The sequence below is a fragment of the Pezoporus flaviventris genome, unplaced genomic scaffold (assembly GCF_033815535.1).
Source record: "Pezoporus flaviventris isolate CSIRO_AGI_PZ_B2104156 unplaced genomic scaffold, CSIRO_AGI_Pfla_v1 ptg000066l, whole genome shotgun sequence".
In the NCBI taxonomy this organism is placed as follows: Eukaryota; Metazoa; Chordata; class Aves; order Psittaciformes; family Psittacidae; genus Pezoporus; species Pezoporus flaviventris.
The window spans coordinates 11,997,202-12,013,136 of NW_026892614.1; the positions used below are offsets into that span (position 1 = coordinate 11,997,202).

Consider the following 15,935-nt stretch of genomic DNA (forward strand, 5'->3'; position numbering starts at 1 on the left):
CAAAAACTACATCCCCACTCGGCCTCCTAAGGACTTCTGTTGTAATAGAAGACTAAAGGCAAACTCTAGAACTGATCTCTTGGTGGAGAATAATACCACCTGGATGTGGGTGTGATGCAGTTACCGTCTCAGTCCTCACTTTTCAAACTCTTGTACAGTTGCCTCCAAATTTTGGCATATTATAAATGGTAAAAGGCACACACACACACAAAGGCACAGAGGTCAGCACATGTAATGCCTTTGCTTTCTTATCAAATATCACCAACTGGGAGGAAACAGGGGCTGTTTAACCAGTGTTACTCCTTTGTGCCCTCTGCTGCCTGAGACTTGTTCCCTCGCGAGAAGTGTACCCACAGGGCACAGTCCTCCATTCAGTAGAAACAAAGTTATTAGAGAATCAAGCAGATGATCTCACATTAAAATAAAATGCTTTGTTAAAGGAACAAAAGAGTCTCTTTTGACAAAAAGAAAAAAAAAGCCTATTTCAGCTATAGCACTTTATAAAAAAGAAAAAAAGCCATGGAAATCACTGAAGAACCAAAATGGCACAAACTTCCAATACGGGACACATCACCTCACCAAAGTAATGGAAAGTCCTTTTAGGAGATCGCAAATCAGAGAGGAAAAAAAAGCTGAAAGACGCAAAACTGCATAAATGCACTTTCCTCCTAAATGAAGACTGGTTTAATTCTAGAACTAAACATTCTAGGAAAAAAAGGAGGGGGGTGAGGGGGTGGGGGAGGTGGGGGGGAGAGGGGACAGCAACGTAAAACCTCCAATTATATAGGTGCTTTCCATCACAGTTCTTTCAAAACTGATTTCAGATCGTAATTTGCCTGGAACTGCTTCTTGAACAGTCCCTTGGTTTCCCGTCTGCTGTTCCAGGTTGAATGAAAGACAGAGTTTCTGCTGGTAATATAAGATTTCTCTTTTGTAAGTGTGCCAGCTTGCACTGTCTGCCTTCAGCAGACAAGCCAAATGGTTCTTCTGGGGAAATATGAATTTCCAGGCAACTGAGCTGTTGGAAGCCTCAGTGCAATCATACCAAGGCAAAAAAAAAAAAAAAAAAAAGTGCTAAAAAGAAAATAATCCCTTCTGTAGCACCCACAAGGACAAAACAAAGAGATCGCAAATTTATCATCACTCATCTCATTTAAATGTAGGTGAGGAAAGCATGCAAAGGGGTTTCAGGAAATTGCAGCAGCTTAGTTTTACAGAAAAGGTTTACCTGTTGATCCAGCAGAATTCTGTCAATAAACAGGTTGTAAGTGATTCTGTGTGGCAATACAGATGACACCTCACCTCCTCCAAAACAAAGATCAGAGAGCCAGGCTGTGCTGACTCTGTCCACCTTATGCCATTTGCTTCCCAACGCAAATGGCAGAACGTCCAGCCCAGCTTGCTGCTCATGGAGCTGACTCAGCCCAGGTGGGCCAGATGGGAACAGAAGCATCTCCACAGGATCAAACTTGGCAAGTGAGGCTGCAGGACCACCCTCTGCAGCAAGCTGTGGAGAACTTGGGGTGCTCCCAGCCTCAGCAGCATGTTTGGCCTCTCTGCCAGAGAGTATTACACATGCAGCAGGACTGGGAGAGCAAAGCATATCACCAAACTTCCTTGAAGTCTTGAATGAGCACTTCTTTACTATAATTTTTTAGCTAAACAGACAGTTTTGTATGGAAGCAACTAAGTGGGAAATGCATTTAGTTCCCCCTATCCCCTTGTAGCAGGCCATAACCTCCAGCAGAAGGGCAGCTGCCTACAGCTGGGGGTTGAGGGGCAGCACCATCTTAAAAGCAGTCAGCCGTCTGCTGGATGGCCACGTAGCATCGCCCAGAGGCGGCTGTCTGTGTCTGCACCTGAGTGACTGTGCTAGTGGCAGGGATTAATCATCAGGCTGGTTTTCCTCTGCTGAAAAAGATGTTCTTTCCCTTTTGTTTTGTCTCAGCAAGGCACCATTTCATTTTGTCAAGGAATATGAAAAAGCTGTCTTGGAGCCTATGGCATCAAGTGAGGGAGGAAAAATGCTCCCGGCCACAAAGCCCTAATTAAAACTCCACACAGCTATAAAACAGAAAACCATGTTTTGACCTTAACAGTACTAGTGAAAAAGGCTCTATCCTGGTGATTTTTGAGGCTTTCTGCCTGCCCCTTCCTGAGCAGAGCTGCAAAATCTCAGGCTGGTATCGATCACACAGCAGTGCTTGCATTCTCTGCCAGCCTGCCAGGCTGTTGTTTCCCAATCTGTGCATCACAAAGTGTTCCTGCATTTCCTCGAAAGCTGGAACATTTCACCAGTAAAACCTTATTTCATAACAAAGTCAGGTACGTGGTAAGAAGAGTCAGGTCTCAAACGGCAGCAGCGTGGGAGAGGCTATCCAGGTGTGGGGCTGACCCCACAGCAAGGTCTGTGAAAGCTGGGAAGCCTGTGTCCCTGCAGTCTAGTGCAGTGTCACAGGTGAAAAGCTGGGGGCAGGATAAACAGAAGAACATCAATCCATCTTTCTTGGCCCCCAGTGAGCAGATCCTCTATCTGTATTCAGGCTCTTGGCAAATTCAAGGTTCATCAGGATTTTCTACAAAAATCCTTGCAAATCATGATGTCGTAATGTTATTGGACTGCTACAGTTACAATATAATACTGATATACTGCATTACAGAGGGAGAAATCATGATTAATGTGAGAAGTTCTGTACTTGCCCAGGAAACTGTTCAGAGAGGGGGAACTTTGACAGGTGTTTCCTGCATAAGCTGGCTGCAGATAGCATGACAAAAGCCATGTCATGCTCTACCTGACAAGTTCAGAAGCCCTCTGATCTCAGTCCCAGGGTGACAGCACAAACCAATATTTCCAGTTCACTGTGGTTTGTACACAAAGCCTATTTGAACTTAGCCAACAACACTATATGAGAACTGGTCTTATATTTCAGTCTGGAAACCCATGCCCTGGTCTGTCAGCATGCCTGACCCATGTGAACGTGGGGCCGTTAGGGAGAGATGTTGAGAATAAACAGGGGGAAACGAAATTATAAAAGAGGAGAGACCTGATGGCACAGATTCAGACTGCTGTGTATTTTTAAGAATAGTCAGCGGAAAGCAGGGGTGTAAGGTTTATTTTACAAGATAACAGCAGCTAATGCTACCAAGGCAAAGACATTCCTGGAAGTTATGCAAGCAGTGTGTGGGATCTATGGATGTTTTCATTGAAGATTTACAACCAAGGCCTAAGGCTGTCTTCTGCACAGGAAGGGCTACCTTAGAGCAGCACACAGAAGAAACGAGGGGGGTCTGACCTGAGAGGGGAAAAAAAAGAGAGATAAATAGGGGAGAAATAAGCGAGTAGCTCAGTGAAGCTTATCACACTTCAATGAGAATAATCCTTTCTCAGACCACAAAAACATTTAGAGAGGAAATGTTGCAATAAACCTCAGAAAGGCACTGATGAGAGACAGTAAATTCAGTTCCAACTGTTTGAGAGGTTGTTAAGTGGACTAATATTAAGTGGGATTATAAATGTAATAGCATGTAATATAGCTTTTAAGTAACTAAGGAAGCATTATATGAACTGACAGTGGTGATCTGTGGCTGTGGAACCTTAATAAATTTATGAGAGTTTATTACTGAATTTCATTTATTGCCATCATAGGGAATGCTTGCGCATGAGAATGTTGCATGAATTGAGATAATTGATCATCCTGGGAAATGTCTAAATGCATTTAAAGGAAACTTTGAAATACCAATTTTAAATGAACAAGAAAAAATACGTTAAAATCTATTCAGGGAATATTGTTATTAGCAGGACACAGTCAAGCCCCTTAGGCAAGAAATGTTCCCTGTTACAAAATATTTGATCTTGACTGCAGGAGAAGAAAAGTTTTAAATCAGCTCTTCCAGTACAGATCCTCTTCCCAAAGACACAACAGTACCTGTGGACAGGTGCAAAATCCCCACAGAACCCCTTAGCACTAAAATCAATTCACTAGAGGTCTAAGTAAGTATCAGCACAAGCTCTAGTTGCCCACATGCCCTAGTTGCAGCTTTACATTCAGCAAGTTACTGCTGTGCCTGACACCCAAGGACAAATCCAAGCACAAAGCAATGAGTGTTTCTTCAATGTGAGCACTGCTCAGACTGGAAGGTGGCCCCAGAGGCACCTAGCCCAGCACCTGCTCAGCTTTCCCCAAGGAAGTGATAGGGAGAAATGGGAACAAGAGGGGTTTCTGCCCTCAGGCTGAGCTAGGGGGAACACTGGGACAAATCCCCTCCCTGCAAGACTGTCAGCCACTTGTGGATCTACTTTAGCATCACCGATGGCCACAACTGAGCCCTAGAAGGGGTGAGGGAAGGAAGGAGGGAAGGAAAGAAACACATGACAGTAAAAATGATAAAAAGTAGAGAAAGAGTGGGGGGGAAAGGAAATAGAAAGATAATGTAAGGCATAAAAGAAACAGCAAAAGGAAGGGTTCTGATATATGGAAAAGAGAGGAAGGTAAATAAAGAGACTAGGCAATCAATCAAAGAGAAAACAGACTTGAGGGATGGGTAAAGGACAGTAAAAATAAAGAACTAGAAAGAGGGAGTGAAGAACAGAAGCTGGGAATGCAGACTCTATTACGGTATTATTGAAGTCCAGTGTCAGATCTCGTTGAATAGAAATTGGTTCTTTTTATATCTGAATAAGATTTTTGATGGATTGCATGGATTTCCACTGTAGTCCAAATTGCTCTCGCTTCAGAGAGGTTGCAATTGTACAGGAGAAGCTGGTGCCAAAACGGATACGAAAAACTAGACGGAGGCAAATTTAAAAGGCTGTAGAGTATCCAGGTGGCGCTATGAGCTACACAGTGGTCAAACCAGCCCTTGGCTGAGACCCTGAGCAAGTAAGAAATCATGTGGGCTGGAGACACATAACTCAGGTGGGACCAGTCCAGGATTGGGGCAGAGAAAGCTACAGCTTCCCAGCTGAAGCTCCTTCTCTGTCTTTCCCTGACCTTCCTGTTTTTTTTCTACTAAGATCTCACTCATCTTTCCAACTTACAAACCCTAAATATTATCCCTTATTCCTTATTCACTCCTAGGTCTCAGTGCATCAGTTTGCCTGGCCTTCTTCTCAGGCATTTTTATTTGAAAGCCTTTTAATATATCCTTATATTCAGTACCAGTGAGTACTTGTTAAATGAATTTATTTGAAGGTCTTCAGCAAATTAAACTGTTGATGATGTGAGATTGTTTTCCACAGGACAACACTGGAACAGGCCATCAGCTCCAGGAGCAACATTGACTTTTACTGCAGCAGAACTGTTAAAACTCTAAGAAAGCATCTGGCAAATTAACAGAATATTAAATACAATCAAATAATGTAAAGTCAAGAGACATTTCCTGTGTAGCTTTGATGGAGTTTACTGAACTAATGTGTTCATTTATTAAAGGCAGCTGGTGACCTTTGGAGCCTCTCTGCTGTACAAGCCTGGGAACCAGGTGGGAGCTGAAATCAAGGGGTTTAGAAGCAGGCACCAGGGCACTGCCATTTTAAACTTGTGTTTGTGCTTGGCCAAAGCTTTTTTTGGTGACTTACTTCCAATCACAGAAGCATGTGTTTCATTGGCCCCGCATCATCAGGATGCAAACTCAGGTCATCTCCACAGAGCCACATGTGATGCAGGTGGTGGGAAAATGAATGGGGAGAAAGAGAAATTAGTCTCCATCACCCGTACTCTTTGCCTTTCCTTTTTCTTTTACTTCCTAGCCATTAGCCCATTGAAAAGTATACCTTAGTTGTCTGGTATTTATCCACTTGTATTCATGAAGAAGCGTTGCAAGTTTGCAAAGTGATGTCTTAGCGCCACAGCATGGGCTGAAGGTTGTTCAGTACATCTCAGCTGTTTCACCTTCATGCCTTTGAAGTGCAAATCTAAACATCCTTGGTCAGGAATCATCATCAGCCTGAGAGGTTATGAACAGAGGCTGGGCAGCTCAATGAACCAATACATTTCTAATGAAACTGTGCTTTAATGGAAAATTCTCAGTGGGCACACTTACAGCATATTTTCCACCTTATTTCCGTGTACCTGCTGGGGAATGGACATCTAGAGCAAGTAAGGTCAGAAGAATAAACTCTGACTGGAAAGACACTGTCTTCAGCTCTACTTTTGGAATTAATTTCTTGCCTTGCTTGCTCCAAAATGGGAGAGCAATCATGCCGTGTCTTGTGTCATACCCCTGGTGACAAGACTTCTGAAGCCTCTGGTCAGGTTTCCCAGCACACAATAAGTTTAGTGGTGGCTGTAGGAGTCTGAGTTACTGAAATGTTCCTGTGGTGGCACCCTAGGAGGCTCAAAGGACAGACTTAGCAATACCACAACTCTTACTACACACCTGCCCCTCTTCCAGCTCTGTGCTATCCCATGGTAGCTCCCCTTACTGCTGTCTTCTGTCTGGATGCAGGTGTGAGATATGGACCAGGGACACAGTGATGAGGAGAGCAGGCTGGTTCCATCCCCCCCCCCCCTTGGGTTCCTGCCAGCACCTGACGCTACATGTTCATCTACCACTAAAATATCAGCATGTATTATTTGCATCCATTTTAACTGATAGCACCCTTATCCTTCTTTACCCCTGCACCCTCTTTCTCGTGTCTTGAAACTATAATAATCGCTGCTTGCTTCTTCATATTTGCTAGTTTGAAATCTTGTTTTTAGAATACACACACACACTTGGGAACTCAAGCCCTTTAGAAATCAGCTTTTATGAACTGATATGCTTGTGGGACCACATGGCAGTGACCTCTTTTTGAATCTCAGCACCAAAGGAAGGAGCTCCCCTGAGTTTTCATTTGAAGTTCCAGAAATATTTTATATTTTCATTTTAAATTGCAAATTCTTGTGTATTTTCAAACTGAAATTAAACTTCTGAAGATCTCAAAAAGATCTTCCTTCTTGAGGGGGAATCCAAGGTGAACGGTATGGTTCTGATACCAGTATACAAAAGAAGTCCAAAATGAGGTAGAGAACATGATATAAAAGCAAATTCATTTTTTCAGTACAGGTCAGACATTGAGGTCGCAATCAACAGATCTTTTGCTACAAAAGATCTTTCAGGGAGAAAGCTTCTTTCATCAAAGAGAATCCCTGGACTGCAGTATGTGACTGTTAACTATCCATTCGGTTTTCATCTTTACTCCCATCTAAGTCATTTTGAAGAGCAGAGATGAATGGAAAAATAAATTATGAGGAGCACAGGCAGCTCCAGGACTAAAATGATTGATACACCTTGCAATGAAGGACATTCAGGAGTGAAGGCTGAATGAGCTCTGGATATAGGTCTAAATCCTGTAATAAGTCATCCAATATTGAATTTTTTCTTTGCAGTTAAGTAAATTGCCTAAGAAATAACAAATTAGTTGAATGCTTTCAAAAGCTTGGATCTTAAACAGAGAGAAAATGTTTTTTCTCAAAAAAACCCACATTTTTGTATATAGCTCTGTGAATGATTTTGAACTCCAGAGAAGCAGCACTGAAGAGTCACTTGAACACTGAGCTCAGCAGAGATTGGAAGTCTTGAGCTGCTGCCTCGCCCAGGAAAAAAGTCCTTTATTATGAGAGGTGAAGGGATTCCTCCTGAGAGCAGTGTAGCAGGAGTCATGAAACACAGACTCTGTCACTAGATTTTTGGCTGTGATGAAGAGAAGCCTTTGCTCCTTTTGTTGGTGCTGAAATTAGGTGGGATGGGTGACCCCACCACATCTCAACTATCATGAGCTTCTCCTGGAGGAGCTCAGGGTAATGCATATACCATTACCTCCCACTTACCAGATTGGCAGAGAGCAAGCCTGGGGTAAGGGGACGGCAGCCATCATGAAGTCTCCCTCCATCCTTTCCCTCCAAAAAGATGACGTGTATCACTTCTCTCTATGGAAGCCAGTGGTGACAGTGAAATCTCAGCAGAAGTCTCTCTTAGCGCCTTCACAGCCAGTCAAGGGAGAGGTTTAAGGTCTGTGGAAGAAATGGGACTTGTCTCTGACTTTAGGGGAGAGTTTGAAAAAGATTGGGAAAATCTAAGCGTTGGAAGGGTCAGCTTGAAGAAAGCAAGCCAGTGTTGCCTCAGAGCAGTGTCATCCAAGCAGATGTCACAGAGACTGGTTCATGCCTCCCTACACCTACTGACTTAGTGAAAGAAATTTAGTTCAGTGTATTTAAGTTCAAACCTTTACAAGACAACGAAACACTTAGCTTTCCTTAATCAGATCCTCATGAAAACGAGTGCGCCTGAGACCAGCTCTGGAAATTTGCTGTTTGACAAAAGCAGGAACGTCTTTTGTGACACAGGAGGGAACATTTTTACTTGTGCTTCCTTCTGAAAGCCCAGCTGGATGGCCTGAAATTGTCACTTCCACCCTTTCCCAGCCCTGGCAAACAAATCAATCCCAGACTGGATGCTGGTGACAGAAAACAACCTCACATAGCCACACAGCCTGGCACAGTCTGCCTTTCTGGGTGTGCTCTGGAAAGATGCAATATTGCAACCCCACTGCCTTGCCTCTAACATCCTGCCCTTGACCAAACTGAGATCCTATGATGTGCTCTCACTGCCACCCAGGCTCACTCCACACAGGGGTGCATTTCAGAGCTTCAACTTCCAGCTGAGTAGGAAACAAACTTTACCGCAGCCATCAGAGGGGTCCAGTTGATAGCTGTGTGCTTATTGAGCGGTAAACCAAACAGGACCGTGAGTGTGCACATAAGAAACACATATGGTTATACTTTTCTTACTTATTTCCTCTGCTACGGACTAGTTTAAAAGGAACTAAAATTGCTGGGCTTTTACTTTTCTTTATGAGCTAAATATATACCATACAGTTTGAGAAAAAGCATTAATGGGGGTTATTACCACTGAAATTCAAAGACATCTTCTCAGTTAATGTTATGAAGTATAATCTAATCTTTTCTACCATTTTGTAACGCTTTATATTTTTCCCATTTTTTCCTTGAAATTAAACCAAACGTAGGTCTGACATGTTCTGTACAGTGGAGCCTACAGAAACTAAGACCTCAAAACCCTCTTTTGCTTCTATTTTTTATAAAAAAAAAAAAATCCATTGAAAAGAGAAAACAATTTAGCTGTTTTACAGAGCTAGCGAAAATGTATTATTCAGGCCCCTTCTTACTTCAAAGAACACCAGGCAGAATTTAGAACAATTACCAGTCAATGTAAAATAACGTATAATTCTACACCTGACTCTGTCATGAACTGTAGGCTTGAAATTGCTGCAATTACCATCTTCCACAAGGAACCAATTACCAAAAAAAAAAAAAAAAAGAACAGTAGATGACCTGAAAAATGTAGCAAAAAAAAAAACCCCACAGTAAACAGCTTATACGTTTGTATGACTGTAATGTTACTTCTCATAAAACATGTGTCCCAGGCAATGGCAGGGGCATTGGAACTAGGTGATGTTGAGGTCCTTTCCAACCCAAACCATCCTACGATTCTATGTGGGAAAACATGTTATTCATATGAATTGGCATGTTTGTGATGCAGATCCTGCCAGACATACCACTTAAAGGAAAAGCATGGTGTGGAAATGTTGCCCTTTTTTCATTAAGGCCCTTGGCATGATCAGTGACTAAAACTCTGATCCACAATGATGCCACTTTTGCTATTTAAGGCTTACGTATGTTGCATTTTAAAGGTTTCAAGGAACAGATGAGTGTAGGAAGTACCTATCTTCCCTTCTCCCTCCCATCAGAATCTTGGCATAGATTTAAATTAGAATTACCACATTTGAAACATTAATGAAGAGGGAAAGGAAGGAAACATGGTTGTGCTACATTAAACCTCAGACACTCCTGTGCAGTGCCATTAGCTTCAAAGAGTGCTTCACTCTGAAGGCAGGAGATAGCTCAAAACCAGATTCAGATGCTGAAAGGAAGCCTCCCACAATCTAAAAGAATGTAATAAAAATGACAGATGATGACAGCAGGGGAAGTAAAATCTAAATGGTCAAAAGAACAGCTATTTAATTTTTAAATATAACTGGACAACTTAGATGGAAAATAATAGTAAAAATAAAGAGGCTCATCCCTCTTTTATGAAGGACAGCTAAAAATAGGACTCACTAAACTATACTAAAAATAGGGCAAAGAAGAAAGCACTTACTGAATAAACAAGTCAGGAACCAAGGTCGTCCCCAAATGTACAATAGCAAGGAAACATTTCTAATTTCTTGGAGAAGTAAAATAAAAGGTGTAACAAAAGCTAAGGGGAAGAATTTATATCTGCAGTCTGCTTTGAAGAATGGTTGCAAAGACAACTGAACACCTTTCCAAAAGCACAACTGCCACAATATGTAGTGAAGTAGAAGTGGAACACTTCTAAGGAAAAGATTTATGATAGGATGAGGAGAACAGAAGAGAAAAAGCTGTATTATCAAAATTCAATCCCTTCCACTTGCAAGAACATGGAGCATTGACTGCTTCTGTGATCTGAACTGCAGGAGCTGGTGCTTAATGCTGACCAGGGAATTTCACCACTGAGTTTATAATGAGATTAAACCACAGTGAAAAAACACTGAAAAAGTACAGCACAGTTAGTTCTGAATTTCAAATGCTGGTCACCAGCAGCGGGAACCTTTCTCAAGAGAACAGAAGGTCCTCTAGGAAGCTGACTGGAATGAAAAATAGTGTCATGTTCAATAAAATCCCTGCTTTTTACAGGGTAATAAATCTTAGCCACATCACAATCCAGATTTAAAAGGCAAAATACAGCTATCTGTGAGGGTGATTAAATAGAGAGCACAACTGCAAGTAAGCCAAGGTCTCTCACTGAGCTACCAATGTTTTGGAGCCCCTTCTCTGGGCTAAAAAATGAGATTCTAATGTTATCTGTCAGCGTCGTAAGTCCATTATAACTTTGCCATTTACTACAGAGGCAAGTGATGGCATCAGGAAAGATCACCTGGTGCCTGCCATCTAGCATCCTCTTAATATTTTTCATGTGGAATCATTGGATCAGTCTGAATTATTTGTACATGGCAGCTCCTAGTGTTTTCTTAATCAGCGAATAGCTGCCCTGTACTGAATACTTTGTAGTTTAAGGGTGGGGCCTCAAACTGTATCTAGAAGTGAAAGTATGATGGAGTTCAGCCTAGATATTACTAAGATTTGGATGTGGAAGTGGATCCATTCTTGCCCAGATGTCACTGGCAAAAGACTGAGGTGGAGGGTTTTATGCATCCATAAGCTCCATCAGCACAATGTGTATTTTACGTCGAAAATATTTTGCAGCACTGAAGCAACCTATAGTGGTTCTAGATCTAAGCAAGCTTGAAATCAGTCCCCAAAGACTGATTTTAGTATCTTCAACGACATCTACTGCATGTGATGATGCAGTCTACATTTTCCAAGTGTGAAATTAGATTAGGAAGAAGGCGAGACATTTTCATAGATGAGTACTGACTAAAACTAGAAATTACCCCTGGCAGAAGAAAAGTAAACAAGGAGAAAATGAGAAAGGTGCCAGTCTCTACTAGTGACATTTGTTTGGTAACTTGCTTGCCCTGGGGTGAAATTGGACACAGTGTGAGGATTGTGTTTGGTTTAACAGTATTTGATAGCAACTTCAGGCAAGAACGTGCCTCAGTCACTCCTGAAGTTATTAACAGATTCCTACTGGGCAATAGGATTAAGAGGCTTTTTAAACATAAAGCTTATGCCACACAGATTTAAACAGTGGAAATAGAGTATAAAGGAAGAAATGTCTGCAATTTATTTATACTTTTGAAAGTTCTCCGAGTGTGGATTAGCCATTACAAACACCCTGAGACACTGAGACTTGTAGCTGCTTTCGGGCCCATCCAAGTTGATTCTTCCCTTCAAAGAAATAAAAAGCTGCCTTTCTTACACTAGCATGGAAAAGAAAATGCATAAAAACCACCTTCTATTGCCCATATCTTGATTTACGCAAATGTGTTGTTTACTAAGCTAATAATGTAAAATTATATAGAGAATCCCAAGTCATTGGGTGATTTGAGAGTACAACCACAACAGTCATTTTAGTTACCTATATGCCAGTAAAGGGAGTGTGAATGAGACCAGATGATGATCATGCAGGTGTTGGCAAGGAATAACTATCATCAAAGCAATAATGGGACTAGGAAATGGGAAAAGAAGGTTAAGATAGGTGTGATACTGAAGACAAATAAGCTTATTCCTATCCAACGTTTCATGGAGCAATTTTCATTAGCTTAGTAAGAACCTTCTTGATGTTATGTCTATTGAATTTTTCCTTTCTGCTTTATATACTGCACTGTCCTTGCCAGGTTGTGGGGTAGGCAGTGTGGTTTCTTCCGCTTAGAAGGACCTTCTATATAGGAAGTCTCTGTGGATTTGTAAATATAGATTTATGTTAAAAAAGAGAAGGTACATCTGTTCTTATTTCTCTCTTAGAAAATATAATCATTATGTTTAAATTCCTACACACTTAATTGGTTAGAACAAATGCTCCTCATTCAGCATCAAAGGGCTTTGAGAAAGTAATGAGCATTTTCTGTAGCCTGTGAGTTTTGAGCCACAGGTATTTTATTTGATTATAGAAATCTTAAATAGCATGACCTAACCAAATTTAAACAGCAAAAGAAATTACTGATACTCTGAATGTTAGAAGACACGTGGATATAAGCCAATAAAATGGAGTCACTTCACTTGGCTAAATGAATATCTAGTGAATATTATCTAAATGTTTTTTCCCTTAGGAATGTTGCTAAGCTTAATTAAATTTATTAATATAGTTTAATAGATGGGATTTCAATAATGAAAAAATAGTAATACTATGAAGCAAGCAAGTAGGATCTTTTTCCAGGTGATCCCTTGTTCATTTTGTTACACATTAGGTTAGCAAAAAAAATTTGCCATGCCTGTGTATGGCAGGAAACATAATTCAGCATGCTGGACTTTCTGCCAGCATTATGCATACCACCCAGGGACTTGGCCACATCACCTTAACAAGATTATTCCCATTGGTGTTAAATGCTGAAACATATTCTTTAGTGCATCCAATACCTCATTCAGTGTGCTTTGAACACATTAGTCAGGAGGGTAAAATCAAGAAATGAAAGCAACTCTGTTGCAGGAGTGACACAGCAGTTTTCAACAATACTGCATCATGGACCTTGATTTCAGTGTACTGTAGAGGTCTTCTCTGTATACTTTCCCTTTTCTTCTGAGTGTTTCCTTCTGTTCCCTGTGGCTGAATACCTGTGCAACCTTTTGAAACTCTTGGATGAAAGATACTCAGCAAAGGCAGTGATTGTATCTCACATTGCCCAGCAAAACAGTCAGCAACCCATAGCAGTTCGTGTCCTCCTCCGCAGATTCAAAACTGACACAGCTGTCATTATAACCTTGCCCATTCTCTGAATTATCCAGTCCTTCCTCAACTACTGCTTAGAAACTTCAACCAGTGAGTCACCCTCCCTTTCTAACAAGTATGCTGAGGTACACTGGAGAGATTTCATTAAGAGTTTTCCACAGGCTGGAATAGATTATAATAAGATTACTGTCGCCAGCAGAGGGAAAACAGCAAAGGTAGATAAGAAACTCTGAAGGTTGCTGGAGGTATAAAGGATGCTAAAAAAATAAGTTTCATTCAAAATAAACTGTTCAAATCCCCTTAGGAAAATGTTAGCAGTAAAGTTGCAGAAATGGTTGAAGAATTATGTGGTAGAAACCTGCCACATTTGTAGAAATGCCAGTGGAAACAAACTTGCAGATCCACATGAATTTGTGAAGACTTTGAGGTTAATCATTTAAAACAAGCTTCTCTATCTCACAGAAGAAAACTATAGTAGTCTTCTAAACATACATAACACCATGGTTCACTTTTAAAGAACAGCTGGGATAACATGCTGCTTACAGCTGATAAATATCCTAAAGCTATATCTAAAACTTTTTCCAGACGCAGGAGCGGAAGTACTGGGTGCCATGAACCAGGAGACTGCAAGAGAAAGCTAAAAGGGAGCACCATTTCTAGCTCAGTTACAAGCAGACTTTTTGATAAACAGTACCAAAAAATACTGATTTCCACTCCAGGTCAATCCATAACTTCTTCATCCCCCTGTAACATTTTGAAGGAGCAACATTCTAAAGCCACTTGTGTGCTCCCATACGCTTGGGGAGAGCAAATTCAAACTACAGGCAAAGCCAATTGATTGCCACCTTAAAATCCTTCCTTTGCTATTATATAGTTTAACAACTGGGAAATTTAACAGCAATTAATATGCAGGTCTGCGGGGAATTGCTGGCAGTTACAACAGCCAATACTGCCTTAATGTTTCATTTTAGCCCCTCAGCTGACTGCATCCGCCTGCTATCTTTTGTCTGTCTTTACATTTCTGTTCTTTGGGAGAGGAATGACTTTTTCTGTCTTTCTACTAATAGAGAGCACTGCAACTCTGACTGAGCTGCCACCACAGCACAACAACAGCAAAGCATTTGCAGGAGCGAATATTAGGCAAAAACAGAAGAGAAGGGAAACTTCCATCCATCCTTTCCTTTTGAGATAGGAGACTCAGCAGGAACACAGACCCTTTTGAGCTTTATTTGTTGATGGGGCAAGATTGGAGTTTGTTATATTAGTTCCAGCATACATTTTATTATAAAGAGTGGTTTGGTTGTTTTTTTTAAGATTTTTACCAAAATAAAATTATATACCCCTCTCTCATCTCTCTCAGTCTCCTCTTCCCATAAATGAGTGAAATTTGTCAAGCCTAATAAGGTTTGACATTCAGGGAGGGCTTTTATCTTGAGCAGTAAAATGCAAATACCAGGAAAACCAACAGAATGTTTAGTGCATTCTCTCTTGCAGGGTGCCACCACACATCCCACTTCCATAATAAAACACCCTCTCTTGTTACTAGTTATAAATATTATGAATGCACAACTAACAGTTCCCTGCCTCTTATTTTTCATATAGAGGAAAACCAGTATGTTCTATGTATTTATAGCACTTTCCAGAGATTATATCCATGGAAGCAAAAGTATGGTAGGGATAGAAGTGTGATTCTGCTTAACCAGCCTAGTTAGTTGCAATGAAATTCCTAACATGTAATGATACTCTAGTGTATCTTCACTGTAAGTACCTCAATAAAACAAAACACCCTATATCAAGCAAACAATTCATAGAGTTCTGACCTACCTTCACAATAACTTCTCCCTGTTCTATGAATCACCACAATATAGGATCTAGTGCAAAACTAACTAATACAAAAAAAAATGTAAAGACAATCCTACCTTTGAATACGTAAGTTCTATTTCAAGACTAACATATTTCATTCACCCATAGATTCACAGAATGGTTTGGGTTGGAAGGAGCCTTAAAAAACATCTAGTTCCAAACCTCCTGTCACAGACAGGAACATCTCCCAGTAGAACAGGGGGTTCAAAGCCTCATCCAACCTGCCTTGAAAGATTTCAGGGATAGAGCAGCCACAAATTCTTTGGGCAACTTGTTCTAGTGTCCTGCCACCCTCACAATAAAGACCTTCCTAATAATCTAATCTAAATCTACCCTCTTTCATCTTGAAGCTATTCTCCCTTGTCCTATCCATGCATGCGCTTGTTAAAAGTCCCTCTCCAGCTCTCTGGAGAGGTGCCCTTTAGGTACTGGAAGGCTGTTGGAAGGTCTCCCCAGAGCCTTCTCTTCTCCAGACTGAAGAACTCCAACTCTCTAAGCTTGTCCCCATAGGAGAGCTGCTTCAGTCCCCTGGTGTCCTGGGTTCAGCAGTAGCAGTCAGTTTTTGTCCTTCTTGGTAGCTGGTGCAGCGCTGTGTTTTCAGCCTGGGAACAGAGCTGATAACACCGATGTTTTTAGTTGCTGCTCAGCAATGTTTACTCTGACCAAGGACTTTGTGAGTCTCATGCTCTGCCAGGGAGGAGGGGAAG

The 15,935-nt window shown here is 41.2% G+C and overlaps 1 protein-coding gene across 2 annotated transcripts in view; it reads right to left on the reverse strand.

Annotated features, from left to right (window-relative positions):
* Positions 1 to 15,935, reverse strand: part of LOC133278682 (uncharacterized) — a 60,115-nt gene that overhangs the window by 12,449 nt on the left and 31,731 nt on the right. Inside the window, exon 1 of one of the 2 annotated variants that reach the window (XM_061471760.1) lies at positions 1,229 to 1,634. The exons of the other annotated variant lie outside the window; for it this stretch is intronic. Coding sequence (XP_061327744.1) covers positions 1,229 to 1,603 — 375 coding nt within the window. The 5' untranslated portion in view covers positions 1,604 to 1,634. Of the gene's footprint in view, positions 1 to 1,228; positions 1,635 to 15,935 lie in introns of those variants that run through there. 2 annotated transcript variants of the gene reach the window in all.